Source organism: Melozone crissalis, unplaced genomic scaffold (genome assembly GCF_028551555.1).
Source record: "Melozone crissalis strain CALT ecotype California unplaced genomic scaffold, PUWL_Pcris_2 ptg000068l_1, whole genome shotgun sequence".
In the NCBI taxonomy this organism is placed as follows: domain Eukaryota; kingdom Metazoa; phylum Chordata; class Aves; order Passeriformes; family Passerellidae; genus Melozone; species Melozone crissalis.
In genome coordinates, this window is record NW_026535846.1 from 3,608,853 (window position 1) to 3,631,220 (window position 22,368).

The 22,368-nt window shown below is 57.2% G+C and overlaps 1 protein-coding gene across 3 annotated transcripts in view; it reads left to right on the forward strand.

The window, feature by feature from the left end:
• The first annotated feature begins 343 nt into the window (after nucleotides 1-343).
• MID2 (midline 2) overlaps nucleotides 344-22,368 on the forward strand; it is a 61,646-nt gene continuing 39,621 nt past the window's right edge. Inside the window, exons 1-2 of one of the 3 annotated variants that reach the window (XM_054289715.1) lie at nucleotides 344-417; nucleotides 15,815-16,536. In XM_054289715.1, coding sequence (XP_054145690.1) covers nucleotides 15,871-16,536 — 666 coding nt within the window. In that variant the 5' untranslated portion in view covers nucleotides 344-417; nucleotides 15,815-15,870. Of the gene's footprint in view, nucleotides 418-472; nucleotides 487-524; nucleotides 550-15,814; nucleotides 16,537-22,368 lie in introns of those variants that run through there. The other 2 variants (XM_054289716.1, XM_054289717.1) reach the window with 2 other exon arrangements.

Genomic DNA, 22,368 nt, shown 5'->3' on the forward strand with positions numbered 1-22,368 from the left:
CCAGAGGGGCACACAGTGTCCCCAGAGTGGCACCCAGTGTCCCCAGAGGGGCACACCATGTCCCCAGAGGGGCACACAGTGTCCCCAGAGGGATACCCAGTGTCCCCAGAGGGGTGCCCAGTGTCCCCAGAGGGGCACACAGTGTCCCCAGAGGGATACCCAGTGTCCCCAGAGTGGCACCCACTGTCCCCAGAGGGGCACCCCATGTCCCCCCGCCCCGCGGTGCCGCCCAGGCCCGGGCGCGCTCCCGGCGCCGCTGCCGCGGCCTCACCTGCGGCGGGGCGGGGCCGCGGGGGGGCGGGGCCGCGCGCTCTCCCTGGCCCCGCCCCGCCCGCCCCGCGCGCGCCGCCGCCGCCGCCGTGTCCCCGCGCCTCCAAGATGCCCGGGCAGCGGCAGGGAGGCTCCCGCGGGCCGCCGGTACGTACCGGCGGCACCGGGGCGGGCGGGCGCACCGGGGCGGGCCGGGGGGGCTCCCGCGGGCCGCCGGTAGCTACCGGCATCGGGGCGGGAGGCGGCACCGAGTCGGGGAGGGGATGCCGCGACCCGCTGGTAGGTACCGGGGCGGGAGGAAGCACCGAACCCGGCCGTCGGGGCCCCGGCGCGGCCCTTCCCGCGGGTTTGCAGCAAGTGCCGGGGCGGGGGACTGCCGCCCCTCCCGGGAGCCGTTGCCGGCTCCCCCCGCTCCCGATCGCCTCTCCCCGTTGCCGAGTGCGTCTGCCGGCCGGCTCCGTCACCTTCCGCCGCTTAGCGGGGAGACCTGGCTGGCCTGTCCCCGCTCGGGGCTCCCCGCGGCCTTCCCGTTCCGCCGGTTCGCCGAGGGCCGTCCTGCTGGGGAGCGGCGGTGCGTTACCGGCGGGGCGGATACGAACCGGCCCGGCTCCCGGCTCCCCGCCCGCGGATTTCGGGATCCCGCGCGCACCGCGTCGCGCCCCCGCCGTTCCGCCTCAGCCCGGGTCTCACGGCGGGGACTGGCGCGTCCCCTCTCGCTGCCCAGCCCCGCGGCGGCTCCCAGCGGTTTGTGGTGCCGGGTTGTCGCCGCCGCCGCAGAGCCCCTGCGGGGCCGGTGCTGCCCTGATCCTGCTGGGCCCCCCACACCCCTTCTCCCAGCGGGGCTGGAATCTGGTGAACTCCGGGGCCACGGAAGTTAATCGGTAGCGGGCTCCGTGACCGGAGCTTCGGAAGCCGCAGAGGAGAGACACGGCCGCGTGCGGGAGGTGTGCCGGCGCTGCCCCCCGGGCACCGGGGGTCGGGAGACGTGCCCGGGGTGCTGCCCGCGCTTTGGGGTGTCACTGCTGGGCGGGCAGCCGAGTGTGTTTGCTTGCGCCGAGGACCTGTGCAGCTGCTGGAAAACGTGCCCGAGTGTCACCTCGTTCTCGCGCTTTATTTTCCTGTTTTGCCTCAAAAACATCCCAGCCGCAGTTTATTGCCCCTGTGTGCGCAGCCGGCGGGGGCTGGAGCACAGCTGGCGAGGGCCGGAGTGCGGTGAAGGGCCGTTCTGTTCTGCCCAGCGGTCTGCGGAGTTTCCGGCGAGGGCAGATGGCTCCGCTTGCTCCGTCATTCCCTCAAGTCCGGACACGCCGGCGTTAATGGCTCCTGCCCTTCCTGGCTGCCGCCCAGGTCTCCCCAGCCAGCCCGGAGGTTTCGGCTCGGCTTTTGTTGTCGGAAGGCGGCTTCGAGGAGACCGGCTCTGCCGGAGGAGCTGCCGCAGCCGGGTGGGAGCTGGCAGCGGTGCCTGGCGGAGCGCAGGGCACTGTTGGCTCCCGGGTGGCAGGGGGGCATCATCGGGCAGTGTCTGGCGAACCTGGGAGGTGCCACCGACCCGTCGGCCTGCCAGGGGGGCGCTGAGTGTGGGCTCGAGCCGCTCCCAGAGCCTTCTGCGGCGCCCTTCCCTCCTGCGCCCCGGCTGCAGCGGGCAGTGCCCCTCGGGCTGCGCTGGAGGGGCTGCGCAGAGCTGCCTCCGCTCCCCCGGCTGGCATGGGCTCCGTGCTGAGGTGGTCTGTGCTGCATTTCACCGTCAAAGAGCAGACTCGAGGCTTGGCTGGTGCCCCTGACCGAAGGGTAGTAAAACTGGCCCCAGCACGGAGGGAGGCTGGCCCAGGCAGCACTCCTGGAATACCCTCGCACCGAGGGGATGCTCCCTGAGGGTGCTCCTGGGAACAGACAGTAAGTGCAATAGCAATACAAGGAGGAAGGATGAATCGATGCCAACGACAGCAGCAGCTGTCTGGGTTCAGGCAGGTGGCTGCAGAGCCCTGGATGTGCTGGCTGCTGCGATCCGAGCTGGGTCTGTGCCCTGTGCAGCCTCCCATGGCGGCTGGGAGGCCGTGCCTGTGCACAGCCCACGTCCTGCCTGGCTTGGAAGGGCTGCTTTGCAAAAGAGATGGAGCTGCAGTGGGTGATAAATGCCTGCCTTGCAAAGCATGCACCGGGTGAGCTGTGCTGGCCCCCAAGGTCCAGGCACGGCTCAGGGGTGTGTGTCAGTGTGTGTGCCAGTTTGTGAGCAGAGTGGGATTGGCCCTGGGACCATGTGAGATGGATAAATGACTTAGTTTAAAAGCCAGGGTTATGTTATCTCCTGCTCCATCCCCTCCATGGATGGATAGGTGTTTCCAAACCCATGCTGCGACTCCCCTGGGCTTTCTGTGGGCTTCTGAACTGTCATTTGGGGCTTCTGTACTGGGGAGGGGCGCCTTAAGCCTTTTAGCTCCTGGGTCAGCCCCTGGCTTTACGGGGTTGGTGCATCCCAAAGCTGGTCACTGGAGAGACCAAGGCTGTTCCATCAGAGATGCTGGAACCAGAACTGTCTCTGCAGGCTGCACAGCTGGTTCATTAAAGGAAGCTGATGAGCAGTGTGATTATTTTGTTCCTCTGTAAGGAGTTGCCGCTGCCAATTGCAAACCCACCTTAGCTTGCTGGGAACCCCTCTGAGCCTGGTGCTCCCCACATTGGGGTGAGAGGGTCTGTGGCTGCTCCCCTGAGCTCCCTTCTGGAGGGGGACAAAGCCTTGGGGAGGCTGGAGCCTGTGTTGCTGCCTTCCCTTGTTTTTGGTGTTGTTTGCCTGGAAAGCGAGTGTGTGTTGCAGCCTAATGAGGCAGCCCTGGCAGCCCCTCTGAGCGAGCACCCTCGTGGGGATGCTGCTGACCAGTCTCGGGCTGCTGCCTCCAACGCCACCGCTCGCTGCTGTGGAGCCTGGCTCCCAGAAATGCCAGGGCAGGGAGGTCACCAGCAGGAGAATGCTGTGTCTGTGTGGCCCTGAAAGGCGCCTTGTGCTGTGCGAGGGCAGGGGCTCCAGTGGCGTGCAGGGAACATCGCACCCCTGGCATCCTGGGCGCCTGCCTGTGCTCCTACACAGCGCTGGAAACACTGGGTTGGACCTTGTGCCAGCGGCCCTGGACGTGCCTCTCATCCTTGGGTGCAGGGAGGGGCACGGTGCTGAGCCCGGAGCTTGTGGCTGTGTCATCCTTGGGAGAATGCAGGGCAGAGCAAGGCGTGCTGCAGCCCTGGCCTTTGGGGTGCCACTGGTGGGGCCCTGCCAGTGCTGGCAGGATGTGGGGGCTTCATCTTCTGCCCTTTGCTGTCTCTGTCCCAGCCCCTGGCGCAGGGAGCATGGCCAGCGGCAGAGCTGCCCTTTCTGTGCCTCTGGATGCACTGCGCTTCCTCAGGACAGAGCCAGTGTGCTCGCTGGCAGCCCTGCCCTCTGCCTTGCTCTGGCCCCTGCCCTGTGACCAGCATGGGCACACCCTTGCCCTTGTTTTCTGGGGCTGCCAGCTCACTGCCGTGGGGAAGGCGGCCCCCAGCCCCCAGTAATGCCTTTTAACACAGCAAGGACAGGAGTGGGTTGCTGGCCCCCAGGCCTGCTCCAGTGACAAAAATCTGGGATGCTGGTGGGGGGGTCAGGCTGGACCACTTTTTATCTTCTTTTCTTGCAGTCTCAGCTCTGTCGTGCCAGTCAGCCTCCGTGCAGCTCACTGATCCCCCTGTCACTGTGGGCTTGCCTTCCTCCCCCAGCAAACAAACCTGGAGTGCCCTGGGTGCCAGGAGGGCAGGGGACGTTTCTCTGCTGGGGAGTTTCCTGTTTTTCAGCGCTGCTGTCATCCCTGTCACAGAATCATGGAGTAGGCTAAGTTGGAAGGGACCCATCAGGATCAGTAAGTCCAATTCCTGGCCCTGCACAGACACCCCAAGAATCTCATCATCTGCCTGAAAGTGCTGTCCAAGTGCTTTATGAGCTCTGACAGCCTTGGGGTCATCACAGCTTCCCTGGGGGGGGACTGTCCCAGTTTCCAGTCACCTGCTGGGTGAAAAAACATTTCCTGATGTCCAGCCTAAATATCATGTCCCTGTCCCCCTTTCCCTCCCCCTGAATGATGTCCCTTTCTCCTATGCCTGTTTGCTCACGGGGGATGTGGGCTGTCCCAAATGCCCCCGGTGCTGCACCAGTGACTGCTCCAGAGCCCAGCACTGGGGTGGGGACACTGCCCCACTGCAGTGCCATCAGGCCCCCATTGCCCAGCTGTGTGGGAAAGCCTGATGTGTTCTGTGTCTGCTCCCACCTCAGCCAGGGCTGCCTTGCCAAGGTCCAGGAGCATTTTGGATTGTGCTGAATCCGGGGAGTCCCTTAAAGTGGAAAAGGCTTGTGGTGATTCTGATGGAAACTGTTATTGAAGGTGAGGCTGCCTGGGAGGTGCCAGTGAGGGGCTGCTGCTGCTGCCGCCAGGTCTTCCCGACTGGGTGGTGGCATCTGGTTTGCTTCCTTTTGGGCATTTCCCGTGGGATTTCCGCCCTTGGACAGGAAAAGGGTGGAGGTGGGATCTGACTGGAATGGAATCTCAGCCAGAGCAGCCTGTGAATGAATGGGGATGCTGCTGCCACTGTGTGGGTTAAACAAGTTACGAGTTTTTTACTCTCAGTAGAGTGAAGGGAAATGGGGGAGAGGGAGGAGAGGGAGAGGAGGGGAGAGTTGTGGGAGTTTTTTGTTTGTTTGGAGGAGTTGGAGTTTTTGATTTTTCTGGGATTTTTTTACAGATGTTGCAGTTGGATGCTACAAGCTTTCAGGTCTCAAAACTGTATTTTATAGATCTCACTATCCAGTGACTGCTAGAGAAGGAAAACCCACACCCACAGGCTTGTGAAAAGCCAATGTGAGAAATAAGTGGAAACTTGCTGCATCACTGAGACTCTGAGGGCAGATCCAAGGGACTCGTGCTGCATCCATGCAGGAACACACACAGCTGGTCTGTGTGCCAGCTGTGCCAGGGATCCCCCAGCTTCACACACTTTCCATGGGATTCCAAATGAAAGGGCTCCTTGCCTTTGCAGAATGTCATTATTGTGTTTATAACTGAGATTTGTGTCTCAGAGAGAAATGAATTGCTCAGTCTATTTCTCGCTTTGCAGATGCAGGAAATCGACTACTACACAAACCCAATCTTGAATTGGTTGACTGAAGGGGGGAAATTGCATTCAGGCAGGAGGCAGAGGCCTGGCTGGAGTGGGGTTCTGTGGGGGCACAGGGGAGGTGACAGTGTGCCAGCTGTCACAGGTGGAGCCTGCAGCATCCTCTGACACCACAGCAGCAATACTGAGGAATAAATTAGCTTCCTTTTTCAAAGAGACACAGAGCAGCTTGAATGCATTTTGTGGATGATCCTCAGAGAACCCCACAAACCTGGTTGTGTAACAGGACCGAATGCAGCGAGGCAGGGAAGGGTGGTCTCAGGGACGGTCAGTAACCCAGAGCAGGGCTGGGCTGGGGCAGTAGCACTGGCCTTTGAGCAGGCATGGGGCTGTGAGCAGCTGCTCTCCTTCACTGCCCCCTGGGCCTCCGGCAGGAGCAATGGGCAGGGGCTTTGAACTGCATGGTGACCTGGCTCGACATTTCCCTAAGGAGGCTGGGGTTTGGACTGGGTGCTGTGCTGGCTCAGGCTGTCCCCGCACTGTCGTGACACTGCTGTGCTGGCTCTGCTGGCTGTGGTGCTCCTCAGTGCTCCAGCACCTGCATGAGGCAGACACAGGCCTGCCACACTGAATATGTATCTATACACATAACACTATCAATTTTTTAAGGTGGAATTTTTAAAAACTCTTTTGAATTTTTTAAAACTCTTGGGAAAGTCAGTACTTTCCCAAGCCACCATTGTGGTCAGTCCTGGAGTGACCCTGCAGAGTGCTGTGCTCCCTGCAGCGCTGCAGGAATTTGTGTCCACTTGCCATTCCTCAGCAGGTGTGTGCTTTGCCTGCCTGTGGAGCCGCAGTCGTTTCCCATGGGGAATCAGGAGTGTCAGGTGCTCTTGGAGGCACCTTGGTGGGTCAAACCCCCAGGGAGGCTCTGCAATCGTCTGTGATCATGACAGATGCAAAATTTGGAGCGTTTTGGGCTCCTTTCAGATCATTAAAGAACTTATCAGTGTGTGAGAGCAGGTATTGTCTGTGCCCTGCCTCTTGTCGCCAGCCAGAAGCCTCTGCCTCCCTCGGGCAGCCCACAGGGAGGGAGCAGGGATGGCAGGAGGAAATTACCTTTGCAGTTACCTGCTTCATGTCCTGAATTGCAGCTGAGCAGAGCTGAAAGGGATGGCAGGCAGATCCAGAGCTCCTGCGTGCTGCCAAAATTACCCTGGCTGCCCCTCAGAGCAGGGAAGAGAGCTTTGGAGGGATGCAGTGTGGTGGAGGCACGCTGGCTGGGAACAGGGGTGATGGAGGCACCAGCATGGTCCAAGTGTTCCACCCAGCTGGGTGGGGATGGTGGATGTGTTTAGTGTGCTCCGGGATGCAGCCTGCGCTGGGTTTGGGCTGTTCCCTGTCCATTGCCACAGGCTGAGCCGTGGGGTGATGGGGTGAGCTGCGTGGTTCTCCCCTCGCTCTGGGAGCTCCGTGCCTGCCTCCAGCAGTTAGTCCCCGTGCTGGCATGAGCCGTGGAATCCATGTCCTGCAGGGGCACGGCTGTGCTGGTGCCCGTGGCTCAGGAAGCCGCTCCTGGGTGGCTGGGGGAGCGAGCCTGGGGCTGGTCCCAGAGGATGCAGTGGTATTGCTGGTGGAGCACCCTTTGGTGTGCTTCATAAAGTGTGAATGGCAGCACTGTGGGTGTCGGTGACATTCAGAGCAGACCATGGGACATGGGGACAGCCAATGGCTCTGCTATACCTGTCCGTTCTGTGTGCTGGAGCCTCCTCCTCCTCCTCTCTAGAGATCCAGCCCCTTGACCGGGGATATTGCAGCGGGAAGCTGAGCCAAGGGGAATTGGTGCTTTTTTGTTTATAAATCTATTTTATTTTGAGATGATGGGCAAAAGTGCTCCTGTGCAGCAGTGGAGAGGCCTCCCCAAAGAGATGCTAATGGCTTTGAGTCACCTCAGGGCGTGGGAGCATTTTGTCTTGAAAGGCTTTAAATGACCTGTGTAATGCGCTGGAAAAGTGTCCAGGGAGCGCTGGGTCGCTCTGTCATTCCGCAGCACCAGGAGGGGGACTGGGAAATGTGGCTGGTCTCTGGAGCACTCCTAAGGGACTGGGGTAGGAAAAAGGATTAAAAGCTGCTGTAGATTGAAAACAAGCCCTAGTTGGGCCTTGGCTGTGCTGGAGAGGAGGTGACTATGAGGATCTGATCCGGCTGGCTGTGGAGGGAGCCGTGGGGCCGTGGGTCCCTTCCCGCAGCGATGGGAGCTCGCTGTCCCTGCGCTTTGGGCAGCGCTGGCATCGCTGGTGTGCCCTGCTGGGAGTGGGCACGGCTGGAGCTCCATCTGCAGAGGGACCTCCTCTGCTGGGACCCTCCGGGCATGGCCCCGCTTGAGCCGGGCTGGCTCTGAGAGAAACGTGTCTGCGAGACCCGTGCTCGTGTGCCTGGGATGGTGAAGCCCCTTTAGAAAGAGGCAGCTTTCCTCCTTTTAAATCATTAATCTCTTTTAGGTGGCCCGGGAGCCCAGTTATGCCAGTTATGCCCAGTTATGCCAGTTATGCTCTTCCTGAGCATTGCAGGGTGGGAGGGGGGTGCAGAGGGAAGGAGGAGGGTGGAAAAGTCCAAAATATCTGCTACCTGCTTTGTTTCTGCACTGGGCATTAGCACTAATTATCCCCCCATTGTGTCCAGTTCCTGCAGGAAGTGTTGTTTATCCTTTCAGCCTGCCAGGAATGCAGCCCTGGAGCTGTGCGGATATATTTAACCTTGCGCAGAGCAGCACAATGGCCCTGGATTGCCCGGCCCCGCGGTGTCTCTGGGAAGTGCAGCCGATCTCGCTGTGGGCCGGGGAGGCCGGAGGGGCCGGGACAGCGGCCAGGCCCCGGGCTGGCAGCACAGCCTCCGTGCGGTGGGGCCGGAAGCTGCCAGGGGGTCAGAGCTGCTGCTTTTGCTGCTGCACCGAGCAGCAAAATGGGACTGAGCCGGTGGCACGGGCAGCGTGTGTCCCACGGGCTGGGCTGGCGTGGTGCCGGGGTTACGGGTGCTCCTCGGAGCTCCGTCAGCAAGCTCGGCAGCCCCGGGCCAGCAGGGACGTGACACAGCCTTGGTTCAGACAGCAGCTCCCGTCCCCTCTGGAGCCCTTCTGGCTCCCCTGGCCCCATTCAGTTTTCTCCCTTCCCAGCATGAGTCAGGTGGTGCAGAGGGGCAATGCCCAGAGCAGGTTGGGGGTACCATGGTGGGATGCCCCTCTTGGGCTCTGTGCCTTTGCTGGGCTGAGACTGTGCTGCGCAGGGGGAGCCCCCCTTCTTTGGTTGAGGATCTGTTGTTATTCTACCCCCCAGAAAACATCCCTGCAGCAGAGCTTTGCCTTTTGCACAGCACGAGGGGTCCTGGGGAGCGCTGGTGTGGGGCCAGCTCCTTGCTGGGGTGCCCTGGCCCCTCACTGGTCACGCTCATGTGACAGCAGCACTGCTGCCTTCCCAGGTCTGGGTCTGGTTTCCTGGCTGTTTCCCATGGTAGGCTTTGCCATGAGCTCAGCCCTGCCTTCACTGTGGTCATGTCTCTGCACCTCTTTGAACTCCCCTCCTCTGTGGGTGAGTTGTGCCAGTGTCCTGCGCTGGGTGTCCTGTAGGAAGCACTGGAGTGGGGGTAACCCTGGTGTGCCCCGTGGGGTGCAGACCCTGAAGGATGCTGGTGCCCTAGTACAGCACTGGGGCTGTGAGCACAGGAGCTGGCTGCTGCTGCTCCAGCCTCTGGGGAGACCAAGGGCTTTGCCTTGCAGTGCCCTCCTCCTCAGCAAGGCAGACCTCTGTGCCGAGCTGTGTGATCTCTGCAGCGTCCATCTGGGGGATAAGAGCCATGACTTGCTCTGGAGCCCAGAGGTTATTCCAGAGCACCATATGCCCTCCCTCATCCTTGCTGGGCCGGGGGCTGGTGGCTGTGGTAGGGATGAGGCTGGGCTGGAGCTGCATTGCAGGCGGTGGCTGAGGAAGAGGGGAAGGATGCAGAGCCACAGGGTGCGCCTGGAGAAAGGCTCAGATCAAAAGGCTGCTGCCATGTGTGCTCTGGCAGGAGCCAGCTGGGAGCGGGGCTGTTTTCAGGAGCTGCTGGGTCTGCTCGCCTGCTGCGCAGCATCAGCTGCAGAGGCTGGCAGAGCAGGGTGGCAGGAGAGCAGAGAGCTGCAGGAGAGGTGAGGGAGGGGAGGGGTGGTGAGACCTGGAACGGTGCGTTCTGTGGCAGGAGGGGAGGGGGTTGGTGCCAGGGCCGTGTGAATGCTGGACGTGCCAGTTTGGTGGCATGCCTGCTCACCAGCTGCTTTTCCCAAGGGCCAGGCTGGAAGGGGGTCACTCCCTTCTGCAATGGCCTGGTGGGTCTGCTCCTGCCAAAGCCTCGTGCCTGCAGCTGTCCCTGTCAGTGCCACGGCCCCTCCCAGCCCTCAGACCCCCTGTGACCCCCTGGCTTCAGCCCCTGAGCTGTGGGGCAGCTGCTGGCAGAGAGGCAGGGACTGTGGGTTTCATTGCAGGGGGGATGGACGGACGGACGGACAGACAGACAGACAGACATATGCAGCATGTGGGAAAGAGGGTTGCCGTGGTCTGTGACCTGCCAGAGCCTGAGACTGGCTGCTGCAGCCCCAGGTCTCACGGATCAGGGAGGCAAGTGCTGGGGACCTCGGGGAGCTGCTGTCTTCCCCAGGAGCTGGAAGCAGCTGTGCTGTGCTCCAGGGCTCTGCCACAGTGGGGGGACTGGAGAGGTGCCCTGAGCCTTTTGTGTCCTGTCAGCCCCCAGGCCACTGGTGGACATGGCAGGGAAGGTTCCTACATGGTGTCAGTGGGAATTGCCCCATAATGTCCCGGAGAGCAGCGTGTGCCATGGCTGCCTGGGGTGTCTTCAGACCCCTCCAGCTGATGGGGAACCCACATGGCATGATTCCTGCTGTATGGCTGCAGGAGCCAGGGAGCAAACTGCAGGCAATCCCTTCCTGATCCACCCTGCAGCTCAAGGGCTCCAAAATTCTGCATCCCCTGGGAGCCCCATGTGGACCCAAGCTGTGCTGGGGTCCTGTGGGAGCACTCCAGGAGCTGTCACCTTCCCGGGCGCTATTTGTAGAAAAGAGGCAAAATTTTCCCTTGTGTACCAGGATATCACTAGAGATCTAAGGATCTTTTCTTGTTGCTTGCCTCTCTGACATCATGGAGGTGAATGAGGTGGAGACCTTGTAGGCTTTAGCTGGAGCATCCTTGTCCGGTGCAGAAAACCCAAGACAGCCCTTCCCCACCTTGGAGCGTGACAGGAGACATGCAGGAGTAAAGGGATTTTGTGATGGAGCAAAATGGTCTCATGCCATCAGTGAAGGCAGTGATGAGGGTGAAATTCCCAGAGGGAATGAGGTGCAGTGCAAATGGAGGAGTTAAAGAGCACAAATGGCCAGTGCCTGCTGGGCTCTGGTGGCTCTTCTGGAGGGTTCAAGAATGGAACAACTGAACTGCCAGCACACAGGGGTCTCTCATTGAAGTGAACTGCTGCATGGGAACCCAGCCTCGTGGCTCTGTCCTTCATTTAAGAGATGCACGGACAGCAGTGGAAATTATGTGGAGCAACCTTGCTTTAGCACTAAGCAAATTGGCTTGGAAAATAATTTAAACTGGTATTATGGAAATGCTGGTTCAATTTGATGGGTTAGGGACAGCAACACAGGCTTTTATAGGGGGAATCCAGTTTAACTGCAGCAGGTGATGTTCTTTTTCTAGTATGGTGGTAAAGTGATTGGCGAGGGCAGCTGGGAGACAGATCATTGGGATTTTCAGAAAGCCTGAGACAAATCTGGAGTTCTTCTGGTGGGAGTGTTCTGTTTGATGTGTTCAGGTGTTCTGGGAGGGAGGAGTAGAGGCAATGATGTGGCCAAGGGGTGCTCTGTGCTAGCTGCAGCTTTGAGCTTCAAATTTGGTGTTAAATATGCACAGCTGATGGAAATAAAGCACAGAAGGAATGAGTAACGGTGGATGTGAATTGGCTGGAGGAGCCTAGGGGCCTCCCCTCTCGCTGGGGTGCCTTCCTTGGGTCCGAAGCTGTTGCTGATGACACAGCTGGGGCTGTGTTCCTCTAGGACCCTGTTTCTCCTGGACAGGCCCATCCCAAGGGCACATCCAGGCCAGTTGGTTGGGAAGGCTGAGCTGGCAGGAGCGCAGGGTCATTGGCAGAGCCGGGGAAATGGAGGGGGGACCTCTTCCCCTTCCCCTTGGGCTGCAGGACGGGTCCCTGGAATGAGATACACGAGATGCGGCTGCTGCACGGGCTGTTCTGTCCTCCCCTCAACACTGATCCGGGTTTGAACTCGTTTTCCCAAGGACAACAAAAAGGATGGAGACAACTGCTGCCCAGATTTTGTATCCTGCTGTCGCTGTGCCAATTAAGGAAAGGGTTGCCATATTTTATTACTTTTTTCGTTAATGCACGGGTGGAGCAGCATAGCTCTTCTAAAGCCTCATTCTTGGAAGGAGCTGAGCAATCTCGGCTGGAGCTTTTCTGAGGGGGAGGGGAAGTTAAAAAAAAAAAAGAGGGATAAAAAGGGGAAGGGGAAATAAATAATCATATTTGGTGCGGAAAATACCGACCTGCAGAATTAACATTTGTCTGAACACATCTGGATATCCTGGTGTGGGACTCTGAAGGCTGGCCAAATTCTGCCCTGGGCTGATGCTGTGGGAGACCAGAGGGAATTTTATGTGGACTTGGAAAACATGGGTAAAAATGGGGCCTGGATGCTGCTCGAGAGGAAAGCATGAATTTTGGGTTGGGTGCCTGTGGCCTCAGGTGATGTACACCAGGATGTCTCCCTCCCCGGTATGGATGGGGTGATGTGGGCAGCATCCCTCCTTCCATGTCTCTCCTTCCTTCCTCCCTTGGTGCCAAACCTCTGCATCTCTGCTGGCAAACCCGTGAGCTTGAGGCAGTGATGAAGAGCTTTGATATTGTGAAAATAATTATCTGGGAGAAGAGGTGGGGGAACCCTTGTATCCAGGATCCCTTGGTGTAACTGGCCAAGGGTGACCCATGCACCCTCACCACCAGGCTGGCACACAGTGTTTGGAGACCACCTGGGCTGGAAGTAAAAGCGACGGTCACTGTGTCCCAGGGGACGTGGCACTGGCTCTGCACTGGCCCTGCATCATCCTCAGCTCTGCCCCCCTGGGTTTGCTGCCCTTCCCCATCTTTTCTGTTAGTCACTGATTTCCCACCCCCTCCCCCTTTTCCCTCAGTTTTGGGCAAAGCTCAGATCAGCACAGAAAAATGTTTGGTTGGATGTCACATGCTGTTAACCTGCTGCTGCTGCACATTGTCATTGCAGGCCAACATGGACAGGGCCACTGACTCTTGGGCACAAAGGACACAGGGCTGTCTATAAACAGTGGTAGTATTTTATAACTTCTATATTTAGGGAGTTAATGACTCTAAAGAAAACACATTTTAATCTAATCAACTATTCCATGAGCTGTGTCAGTCCTGGACATCAAAGAGAACATCAAAGTGAGAGGCATGAAAGGCTCTGCTGGCAGCATGGCTGCTTTGCCAGGTGTAGCATCTTGGAGCAGGGCTCCCCTTCCTCCTCGGAGGGGGCTCCTCCAGCAGGGCTCCTGCAGCTCCAGACAGGCTCCTGTCCCTGCTGCTGTGCTGCCTGTGAGCAGCTCCTGTCCCTGCTGTGCTGCCTGTGAGCAGCTCCTGTGCCTCCTCCACTCCTCCAAGAGGGCTCTGGTTTCTGTCCCAGCCTGAGGCTCCTCTTGGGTCCGTCACAGGTCTTGTCCCAGCAAGGAAAACAAGATGAATGTACAAATATCCCTCAGGAACAAAACCAAAGGCTGTTTAAACTTTCTGCATTGTTTTCCCTTGGATAGCAGTGGAGCTGCACGTGAAGCCTGAAGTTGGATGTGGGAGTGTGAGATGCTGCTCCGTGGGACATCTGGCTCTGGCAAGGTGTTGGGCCATGCCAATCCCGATTTTTAAATTCTTTTCTGAGTCTTAGGCTATGAAACAAATCCTGTTCTTGTCCTTTCTTCTTTTTCATCTTTGTGTTTGCTGACCGGGGAGAACCCGTGAGTGATGGGAGGCAGGAGGGGCTGTGCTCCCGGCTGGGCTGGCACAGGGACTCTTGGTGCCCCCAGCTGGCACAGGGACTCTTGGTGCCCCCAGCTGGCACAGGGACTCTTGGTGCCAGGCTGGCACAGGGACTCTTGGTGCCCCCAGCTGGCACAGGCACTCTTGGTGCCCCCAGCTGGCACAGGGACTCTTGGTGCCAGGCTGGCACAGGGACTCTTGGTGCCCCCAGCTGGCACAGGGACTCTTGCCCTGGGACTCTTGGTGCCAGGCTGGCACAGGGACTCTTGCCTGGGGCTCTTGATGGCAGGCTGCAGCTCTGGCACAGGGAGAGGCCGGCGTGGGCGGTGCCCAGAGCACTGGGGGTGTGTGGGGACCCCTCATCCCCAGGCCTGCAGCACGGGGAGCCCCCTGGATCCAGGGCAGCCCAAGCAGGCAGCAGGCTCAGGGCCAGCAGCAGTTTCCTCCCCGCTGCTTTCCCATGGCTGCGGCAGCTCCCAGGCTTCAGAAACCTCTGTGGGCTGTGCAGAGGAAGCTGCTGGGAGCCCTCGTGCTCCTCTACTTGTTTGGATCCAGCAGCTTCTCCACTGTCTCTCTTGGGGAAAAGAAAAATAGCTTTAAATGTGTGTAATGTGTGTGCAAGGCTGCATTTGGCCAGCAAGAGCTGCTTCAGCATGAACGTATGAAAATATCCAAGGGATTTATTTTATAAGCCCCTTGAGCTGGTGCAGGGAAGAGCTCAGGGTTTCCTCCAGGCACTTGCACATCCTATTTCAGACAATGGGGAAGAGATGGTGCAGTGGGGTGGGGGTGATGGAAGGGATACGTGCGGTGGGATGGGGATGGGCATGGCCCAGTGTGGCACCTGTGCAGTTTGCCATCTGCAGGTGCTAGCAGCAGCCTGGGGCTTCCAGCAGCCAGACCCTCTCCTGCTGCTGGGTTATCCCCCTACGCTTTGGTTACAGCCCTTTTTCACAGAATCCCAGGCTGGTTTGGGTTGGAAGGACCCTAAAGCTCGTCCAATTCCAATCCCTTGCCATGGGCAGGGGCACCTTCCACTATGTCAGGTTGCTTCAAGCGCCCTGCAACTTGGCCTAGAACACTTCCAGGGACCTAGGGACAGCCACAGCTTCTCTGGGCAACCTGTGCCAGGGCCTGCCCACCCTCACAGGGAAGGGTTTTTCATCTTCTCCCCAAGCAGAGCCTGTGCACCACACCAAGGTGTTCCAGGGGTGAAAACAAGGCTAGGCTGGAAGCAACCGTGTTGCTTCCCACAGGGTGAGTTCCTGCAGCAGTGCCAGGGTGAGGGGTCCCTGTGGCTGTGACTGAACAGGGCTCTCCGTGCATCCACACTGAGGGAGGGGCACCACAGTGGGCATCACTCGGAGCCTGCCTTGCTGTGACTGAGGAAACCAGGAGGTACCACTTGTGCACGGGGTGGTGGGTGAGAGAGGAGAGGCAGGATCCGATTCCATGTCACTGCATGACTCTTCGGGAACGTGCTGGGACGCTGGCAGAGGCTGGGTAGCACTTGGGATGCAGCTCCTGGTGCTCTGCACACCAGAGTTGGGAGCAGCAGGTTGAGTTGCCTGCTGGGAGCTGTTTTCCAGCCTCGTGCAAGGGAAGGGAGCTAAAAATACAGCTTGTTTGCCTCCAGCTGGAGTTGATTTAGGTATCCCTGGCTGTTGTGGAGTGCAGCAGAGGACAGCCAGTAGTGGAACTTTGCCAAGTATAATTTCACTGCTATGCCCTCCCCACCCTGCTCCAAAAAGCAATGGCCAGGAAAAGCAGGGAGCAGGATGGGATGTTAAGAGCTCCCAACCTGCTCTGCTCAGAGTTTCCACGACATGATTTGCCTTTTCTCCTTCACGAGAAGCAGGCCTGGAGCTGCTGGAGGGGATGTTAAGAGGTTTTTCTGTGCCATGCCGAGCAGCGTGGAACGCCAGCGCGGCCGCGCCCTGGTCTTGGCAGCACACACCAACACAGACATGAAATCATGTGGTTTCTCCTGGTTTTGTCTCCAGCCTTGTGGTCCAGGTCCTGCCCTGGCTGGGCTGGAAGGTGTGAGAGGAGCTGCTTCTCCTCCTCTCCCATCCCCTCCATGCGGCTCCTGTCCCACTGCCACTCCAGGCTCTGCTCCATGTGGGATGAGACGGCTCCAGCCTGTGCTTGCAGGGGCCTGGCAGGGCTGGAGTTGGCAGCATCAGAATGCAAAGGGTGTCAAGGTGTTGCATGGGTGATGTGTCCAACCCCCCAGGCTCCTGCTGCTGGAGGAGTGGAGCAGCCCAGGAGTGCAGCTGTAGTCTCACATCTCTGCTCTCCTCCTTCCTTGCAGGTTCCTGACCACCTTCCCCGGTTTTTGATGCTGAATCAGGATTGTGTTAACTAAAGATGGAAACACTGGAGTCAGAATTGACCTGCCCAATCTGTCTGGAGTTATTCGAGGACCCCCTCCTGCTGCCCTGTGCCCACAGCCTGTGCTTCAGCTGTGCCCACCGCATTCTGGTGTCCAGCTGCTCCTCCAGCGAGTCCATCGAGCCCATCACCGCCTTCCAGTGCCCGACCTGCCGCTATGTCATCTCCCTCAACCACCGGGGCCTGGAGGGCCTCAAGAGGAATGTGACCCTGCAGAACATCATCGACCGCTTCCAGAAGGCGTCCCTGAGCGGCCCCAACTCCCCCAGCGAGAGCCGCCGCGAGAGGACCTTCCGCAACAGCCCTACCATGTCCGTGGCCGGCGAGAGGATCGCCTGCCAGTTCTGCGAGCAGGATCCGCCCCGCGACGCCGTCAAGACCTGCATCACCTGCGAGGTGTCCTACTGCGACCGCTGCCTGCGCGCCACCCACCCCAACAAGAAGCCCTTCACCAGCCACCGGCTGGTGGAGCCCGTGCCCGACGCGCACTTCCGCGGACTGACGTGCCTGGAGCACGAGAACGAGAAGGTGAATATGTACTGTGTCGCTGACGACCAGCTCATCTGTGCCTTATGCAAACTGGTGGGCCGCCACCGGGACCACCAAGTGGCGTCGCTCAGCGATCGCTTCGAGAAGCTGAAGGTAAGTGTCCCGTTCTCGGCTGTTTTTGATGGCCTGGAAAGGCTCGGGATGGCCTTGGACAGCCCACGCTCCAAAGGACGAAAGGAGTATTCAGGTTTTTTCTCGGTCTTCAGTGTTTATTAATTTTTATCTACAATATTTTCTCTCGGCCCGACAGAGGTCCACACAGCACGTCAGCCATGAGCACACTGAGAGCCCTCGGGGCGGTCACTTATCTTTATACCCAAAACTACATGTAAGATATTTACCTATTCTCCCCAATACCTTTCACCCTTATTGACAAGTGCACTTTTAGTAAGAACCAATCCCAAAGTGCCACCACCACCACAGAAGATGGAGGCCAAGAAGAAGAGGAAGAAGGATTCCTCCAAGTGCTCTGAAGCTGTCTCTGTGTGGGAGCGGAGGTTGCAGTGAATGTGATCTGAACCTGCATGGATGATATTTGACCTGTATGAAGTTTGAATTCCCTCTCTACCCCCCGTGCATTCTGAATAAGCCTGCAAAACGCTTTTCATTCCTTTTTTTTAAAATGAAAAAAAAAATTACAGCAAGTCCCATCTGAGGTCATGCTGGTGAGGCGTGACTGTGGCAGCAGTCGTGTTCCCATTAGAACCCTGCTCATGTCTTTCTCAGCTGTGCTACCGCTGGCCTTTCTCCCTTCATGTTCCAGGCTCATTCTGCCCCAAAAGTGCTTTTCTGGGATCTTTGACCTGTTCATGTTCAGAACAAAACCACTCTCTCCGCTCTCGTGTATTTTGAGGGCAGAAGGAATACTTCAATGCTCCAGCAAAAACACAGAACACTTGGGGTTTTTTTTTGTGTAGACCAGATTACTTTTTCCTCCTTGTCTTTAAACAAACTGGTGCCTGGAAAGAAATCTTCCTAGATGTCCAGTTTCTTGGGCTGGTTTCCCACCTCCCCATCTCCAGACTCTCCTGAACTCGCTGCAAGGTGCCCAGTGCTGTGACTAAACACCCCTGGTGGCATGAGGAATGGGATGGGATGTCCTGGGTGTTTCTTCTTCCTGTTCTGGCCACCAGGTTTGGCTTTGGGCTGGTGCTGCCAGATGGGGCCTGGGGAGGCTTGCTTTGCCTGCCTGTCTCCCATCTCATCATCCTCACCTAAGCTTCCCCGGTGTGCAGAGCTGCGCCAGCAGCCGTGTCCATAGTCCAGGACATTCTTTTTCCATGAGGAAACGTCTCAATTAGCAAATTGGAAACCTTCAAAAGCAGTGACCATGTATGTTTGCATGCAATAAAACCTGGGCAGAGAAATTAAAACCCTGGAATATTCCTCCCTGATCCAGCCTGTGCCAGCCAGGCAAATCCTTTTGAGGAAGCCTAGCAGGTTGCCAGAACACTTTTCCCTTTTAAATAAGCCTTAAGTGATTCTGGCCATGGATGGAAGCTCTCTTCTGCTGAAAGCATTCTTCCTGTGCCGTTCATCCTGCCCAGCTCCTCAGTCTCTGCAGGGCTGGAGCTGCTGGGGGAGCAGGGCTGAGGGTGGCCACAGCTGCCTGGAGAGGACCTCAATGTGTGTCCTGCTTCTGGTTCATCCTCCAGCACATCCCTGCCGCTGGCTGTGCCTTGGTGGGGCTGGTTTTGGGTGACTGCTTTCCTGATACTCTTCCTGCACTGCAGAAAGTGCTCAGGATTGATGCCGGGCTTCACCAACAGAGCCAGTATTTGTTTTGGCATCTTGTGCCATCTCCTTGCATGGCCTCAGTCCAAGCTCTGACCACTGTGTGCTCCTTGGCAGCAATGAAAATCCTTGCAAGTACCTGAAATACTTGAAATCCTTAAATGTGTGCTGCCAGGATGCTGCTGCCCAGGAACCTGTGGCCATGGAGCAGCTGGTGCCTCGCTGGCCATGCCCCCTGTCCCTGCCCACGGGGGGCTCTGCCCCTCTGTCCCCTCCTCAGGACGGCGCTGCTGAGCTCGGGGCTGCTCCCAGAGCTCTGCAGTGTTCCCAGGCAGCCAGCACTGAGCAGATGCACTTAATCCCTGGCTTTGATCCCGCATCCTGAGTGAGCTGGGAACGCCTTTCAAGTTAGATTTTTTTGATGAAAAATTGGGTTTTTGAAGTGAGTAACTTCCTGTTGTCAGAAGGGCTGTGCTTTCCACAGTTATCTTTGGTGGGGAATTTTTTTTTGTCTCTTTAGAAGAGCCGAGTGCCTGAAACTGGACTAGTGTGTGTAAATGAAAAACCTTCTCCCAGTGCTCCCCTTTCTTCCAAGCTGGTTTTACATCTAAAGTCTCCAGCACATGCCAGCAGCCTGACTTCCCTGTGGATGCTCTGCAGTGATCCATCCATACTGTGTTATACACCTCCAGATGTTTTAGGAACCATCGTTAATCCCTTTAATGCATGTGATGGGTTTATTTTGTGCATCTTCAACTCCATTTGTTAAAGTTGTAAATTACAATTCCAGCCAGTGTGAGCAGTTTTCTGGGTTTAAGCAGGGGCCATGGGGACGCCAGGCAGGATGGGGCAGAGGATGGAGTGCTGAATCATGTCCAGGAGCTTTCTGAAGCTGGGGTGCCAGGGATGGGTGCGGTGACATTTTCTTTCCCTGGCAAGGTTCATGCCAAGGGTTATCAGCTGCAGATGCCATTCCCTGGTTCTCTGATTGCCCGGTGCAGAGGCAGCACCAGCACTGCTGCTGTGTGAGCATGGCTGGGAGCCTCCAGCAGGATGGTGCTGCTGGTTTTCCCCCTCTGTGGGTGTGGGATGGCTCGAGATGCTGAGCGCTGGCTGGAAGTCGACATTAAAGATGAAATTAAAACTGTGTGTAGATTAAGAGCAAAACTAATGGCCTGACCTAGATACAGCGAGTGCCCAGGACAGCAGTGCATTATCTGCCGAGTGAAATCTCAGCCAATTATAAATTCAGATTGCTAGAAATTTGTAATTGGCATCCTCTCTGCAGTGCCTGCCTGGGTCCTGCCATGCTGAGGCTGGGGCAGGGCTGCACTGGGGGAGACAGCAAGAGCAGCTCTGTGTGCAGAGCTCCAGCTGGCTCCCCCATCCACGATCCTGGTGGAAGGAGTATTTGAAGAAAGGATTTTGCCTTAATTACTGGCCACTGTGGGTGGCTTTGCCATGAGCTCTGCTCCCTTCGAAGAGCCAGAGAAGGGCCAGCTCTGAGGAGGCTTTTCCTTTGCTGGTGCTGTGTCTTCTGTAGATTGACAGGCTGGAAATATGCAAAAGAAAGAGAAGTGTGGTGTTTTGTAACACATCTGCTCTCTGCTGGAGAAAGAGCCATGAGCCAGGTGGAAAACCCATCCTGTGTTACCTGTCAGAGCAGCACTGCCTCCCGTGGGGCTGTGGGAGTGAGACCAGGATTAACAAAAGCCTCCCTGTGCTGACAAATTGTGCAGGGAGCTGGCAGTCATTCCAAGGCTTTTAGGAGAGTGGTAGGGTAGAAAATTGAGGAAAACCCTCCATCACGCTTCCCCATGGGACTTGTTCACCTGGGAGCTGCGAGTGTGTTCCCACTAGTGCCGGGTGAGTCACAGATTGCTGCTTGATTTATAATTTACTGCACTGCCGTGGTGCTCAGAGGAATTTTGGTGTGTATATCTCTATTTCTTCACACCAAGAAGAGTCATCTGAGGACAAGGGCTGCAGTTGTGACTGCTGAGACTCCCACAGAACAGATGGGGGCAGTTCCCAGCAGGAACAGAGTTCTGGTGGTGTCGGAGCTGTTGGCACCTGAGCCCTGAACCAGGGATGCTTTGGCTGCTTTGTTTCCAGAAGGGGATGCAGCCCCAGCCAAGGCTCTCTGCAGGTCAGTGGTGCTGGAGGCTGGAGCCCCCACTGCTGTGGGGACCTGAGGAGGGAACCCGTGTCCCCTCAGGTGCCACAGCCTCAGCTGTGCAGGCCTTTGGGCCCCCCGGCTCAGCCATCAGCTTCCCACCAGCTCTGGGTGTTTTCCGTGTTATCTCAGAGCCACTCTGTTATCCAGTGACCTCCCTGAGCAGGGGCCCTGTGCACACACCAGGCTCCCACCACAGGGTTCTCGTCCCCATCGCTGCCCTCAGTGGCGAGCAGCAAGTGCTCAGCTGACACTGAACACCCAGATCATCCTCATCCCTGCTCAAATATTGATTGTTTGGAGGTCACGGGGGCCAGGAACCAGCGCTGAGGGCTGGGATCTTTGATAATTTGCTTTGCTTCCCAGAAATCTTCTTTTTAGGGAGAGTTTTCCTCTTCTACCTTATTAATAACTAAGCTATTATGGATATTGAGTTAGCAGAGCTGCAAACTGCTTTGATTAGATTAATCTCTCACTTTTTCCAAACCTACATTCACATCCAAGATGATTTCAATGTTGCTATCTCAAGAGCAGTTTGAGCTGGAAAATGAAAGCATAAAACTGTGTGAAAATCCCTTGGTGACTCTATGTTTAGGATGGGGCTGGAGGATTCATCTCTAGCCTTTGTATCCTGGGAGATGGCAGCCCAGAACTGGAGTCCAAGCTCTCTGGAGGGAGAAAGATGGTTTGTAGATGAGGTTTGTTTTAAATAACAGGTGTTACTTTCTTTGATCAAAGTCTTGTGTTTCTGCAGCAGGGTGTGGTTGCCTGTCTGCTTTTCCCTTCTGCAGGTTGTTGAGCTGTTCAGAAAGGCCTCCCTTCCAGGCGACCCTCTTGCACAGAGGGGCTGTGCAGGTTGGGAGGCTCCATCCTTCCCCATCCAGTGGCTGTATTTCTGGAGAGCTTACAGCTGCTGCATTCTATATTTCATTTGGGTTTTTTTCCCTCTTTCTGCTACGGGCACTTCAGCCATGTCAGTGACAAGCCCTGCCTGAAGGCAGACTGTGCTGGGCCAGGGGTCACAAGCTGCTTATGTTCACCCTGTGAACACCTGATTTGGGGGAAACAAAGTCCATTTTTGCTTTTAAAAAAGGCATGGCCAGCAGTTTTGGAGAGTGTAGGCTTGAAGGCTGGCAGCAGTGCTGGCCGGGGAGCAGCACTGGGCTGCAGGGCTGGGTCAGTGGGCTGTGTGCCCTTGTCCCTCCTGTGCTGTGTGCCCGGGGCTGTGTGCCCTTGCCCCTCCTGGGCTCTGTGCACCGTGGCTGCTGCGAGGCCACCGGCGCTCGTCCCCCTGCACCGCCTCCCTGGGAGATGGAGGAGCAGCCATGCTGTCCCTCTCCCCACAGCTGGCAGCCCTCCATTCCCCAAACAAGCAGCAGCTTTGCTGAGGGATTGATATTCCTGCCCTGAGTAGCTCTTGTTTAATATTCAGGATATATTGCATTTGGGCACAATGAATATTCAAGAGTGGGAATGAGTAGAGCTCAGCTGATGCTGCTGGCTGAGCGCTGGGGATGATGCTGGCTCTTCTCAGGCTCTGCTTGGTGATTCCTGACATGTGTGTCCCTGAAAAATGGGTCCCAGCAACATTCAGTGGCTTTGAGTAATTTGGAAAGTCGGCTACGTGCAGTTGAGTGTCAGATGAATTTCTCAGAAGGCTCAAAACCTTGCTCTCTGATACTGAATATTGCTATTATTATCACATTAGCCTGTGAAACACCTGACAGGTGTAATTAAGTGATTTTACCTCGACAGCTGATGTGTTGTTTTTTAAAAAAAAAAACCAGCTTGGAATATCCAATTGAAGTAGTTTGATGTGCCTTTTTGTAGAAATCAATATGCAGTAGCAGCACATCTGCTGATAAATCCTCCTGTGTCAGGAGTGGAGATGGATCTTGGGGACCTTGAGAAGGAGAGGTGGGGTTACCTCGTGAGCTGTAGGCTGGTTCTTTGAGTGTCCCAGCTCCTGCTTTGTGCTTTCAGCATCTCCAGGGAAACCATCCTCTTGCTGGAAG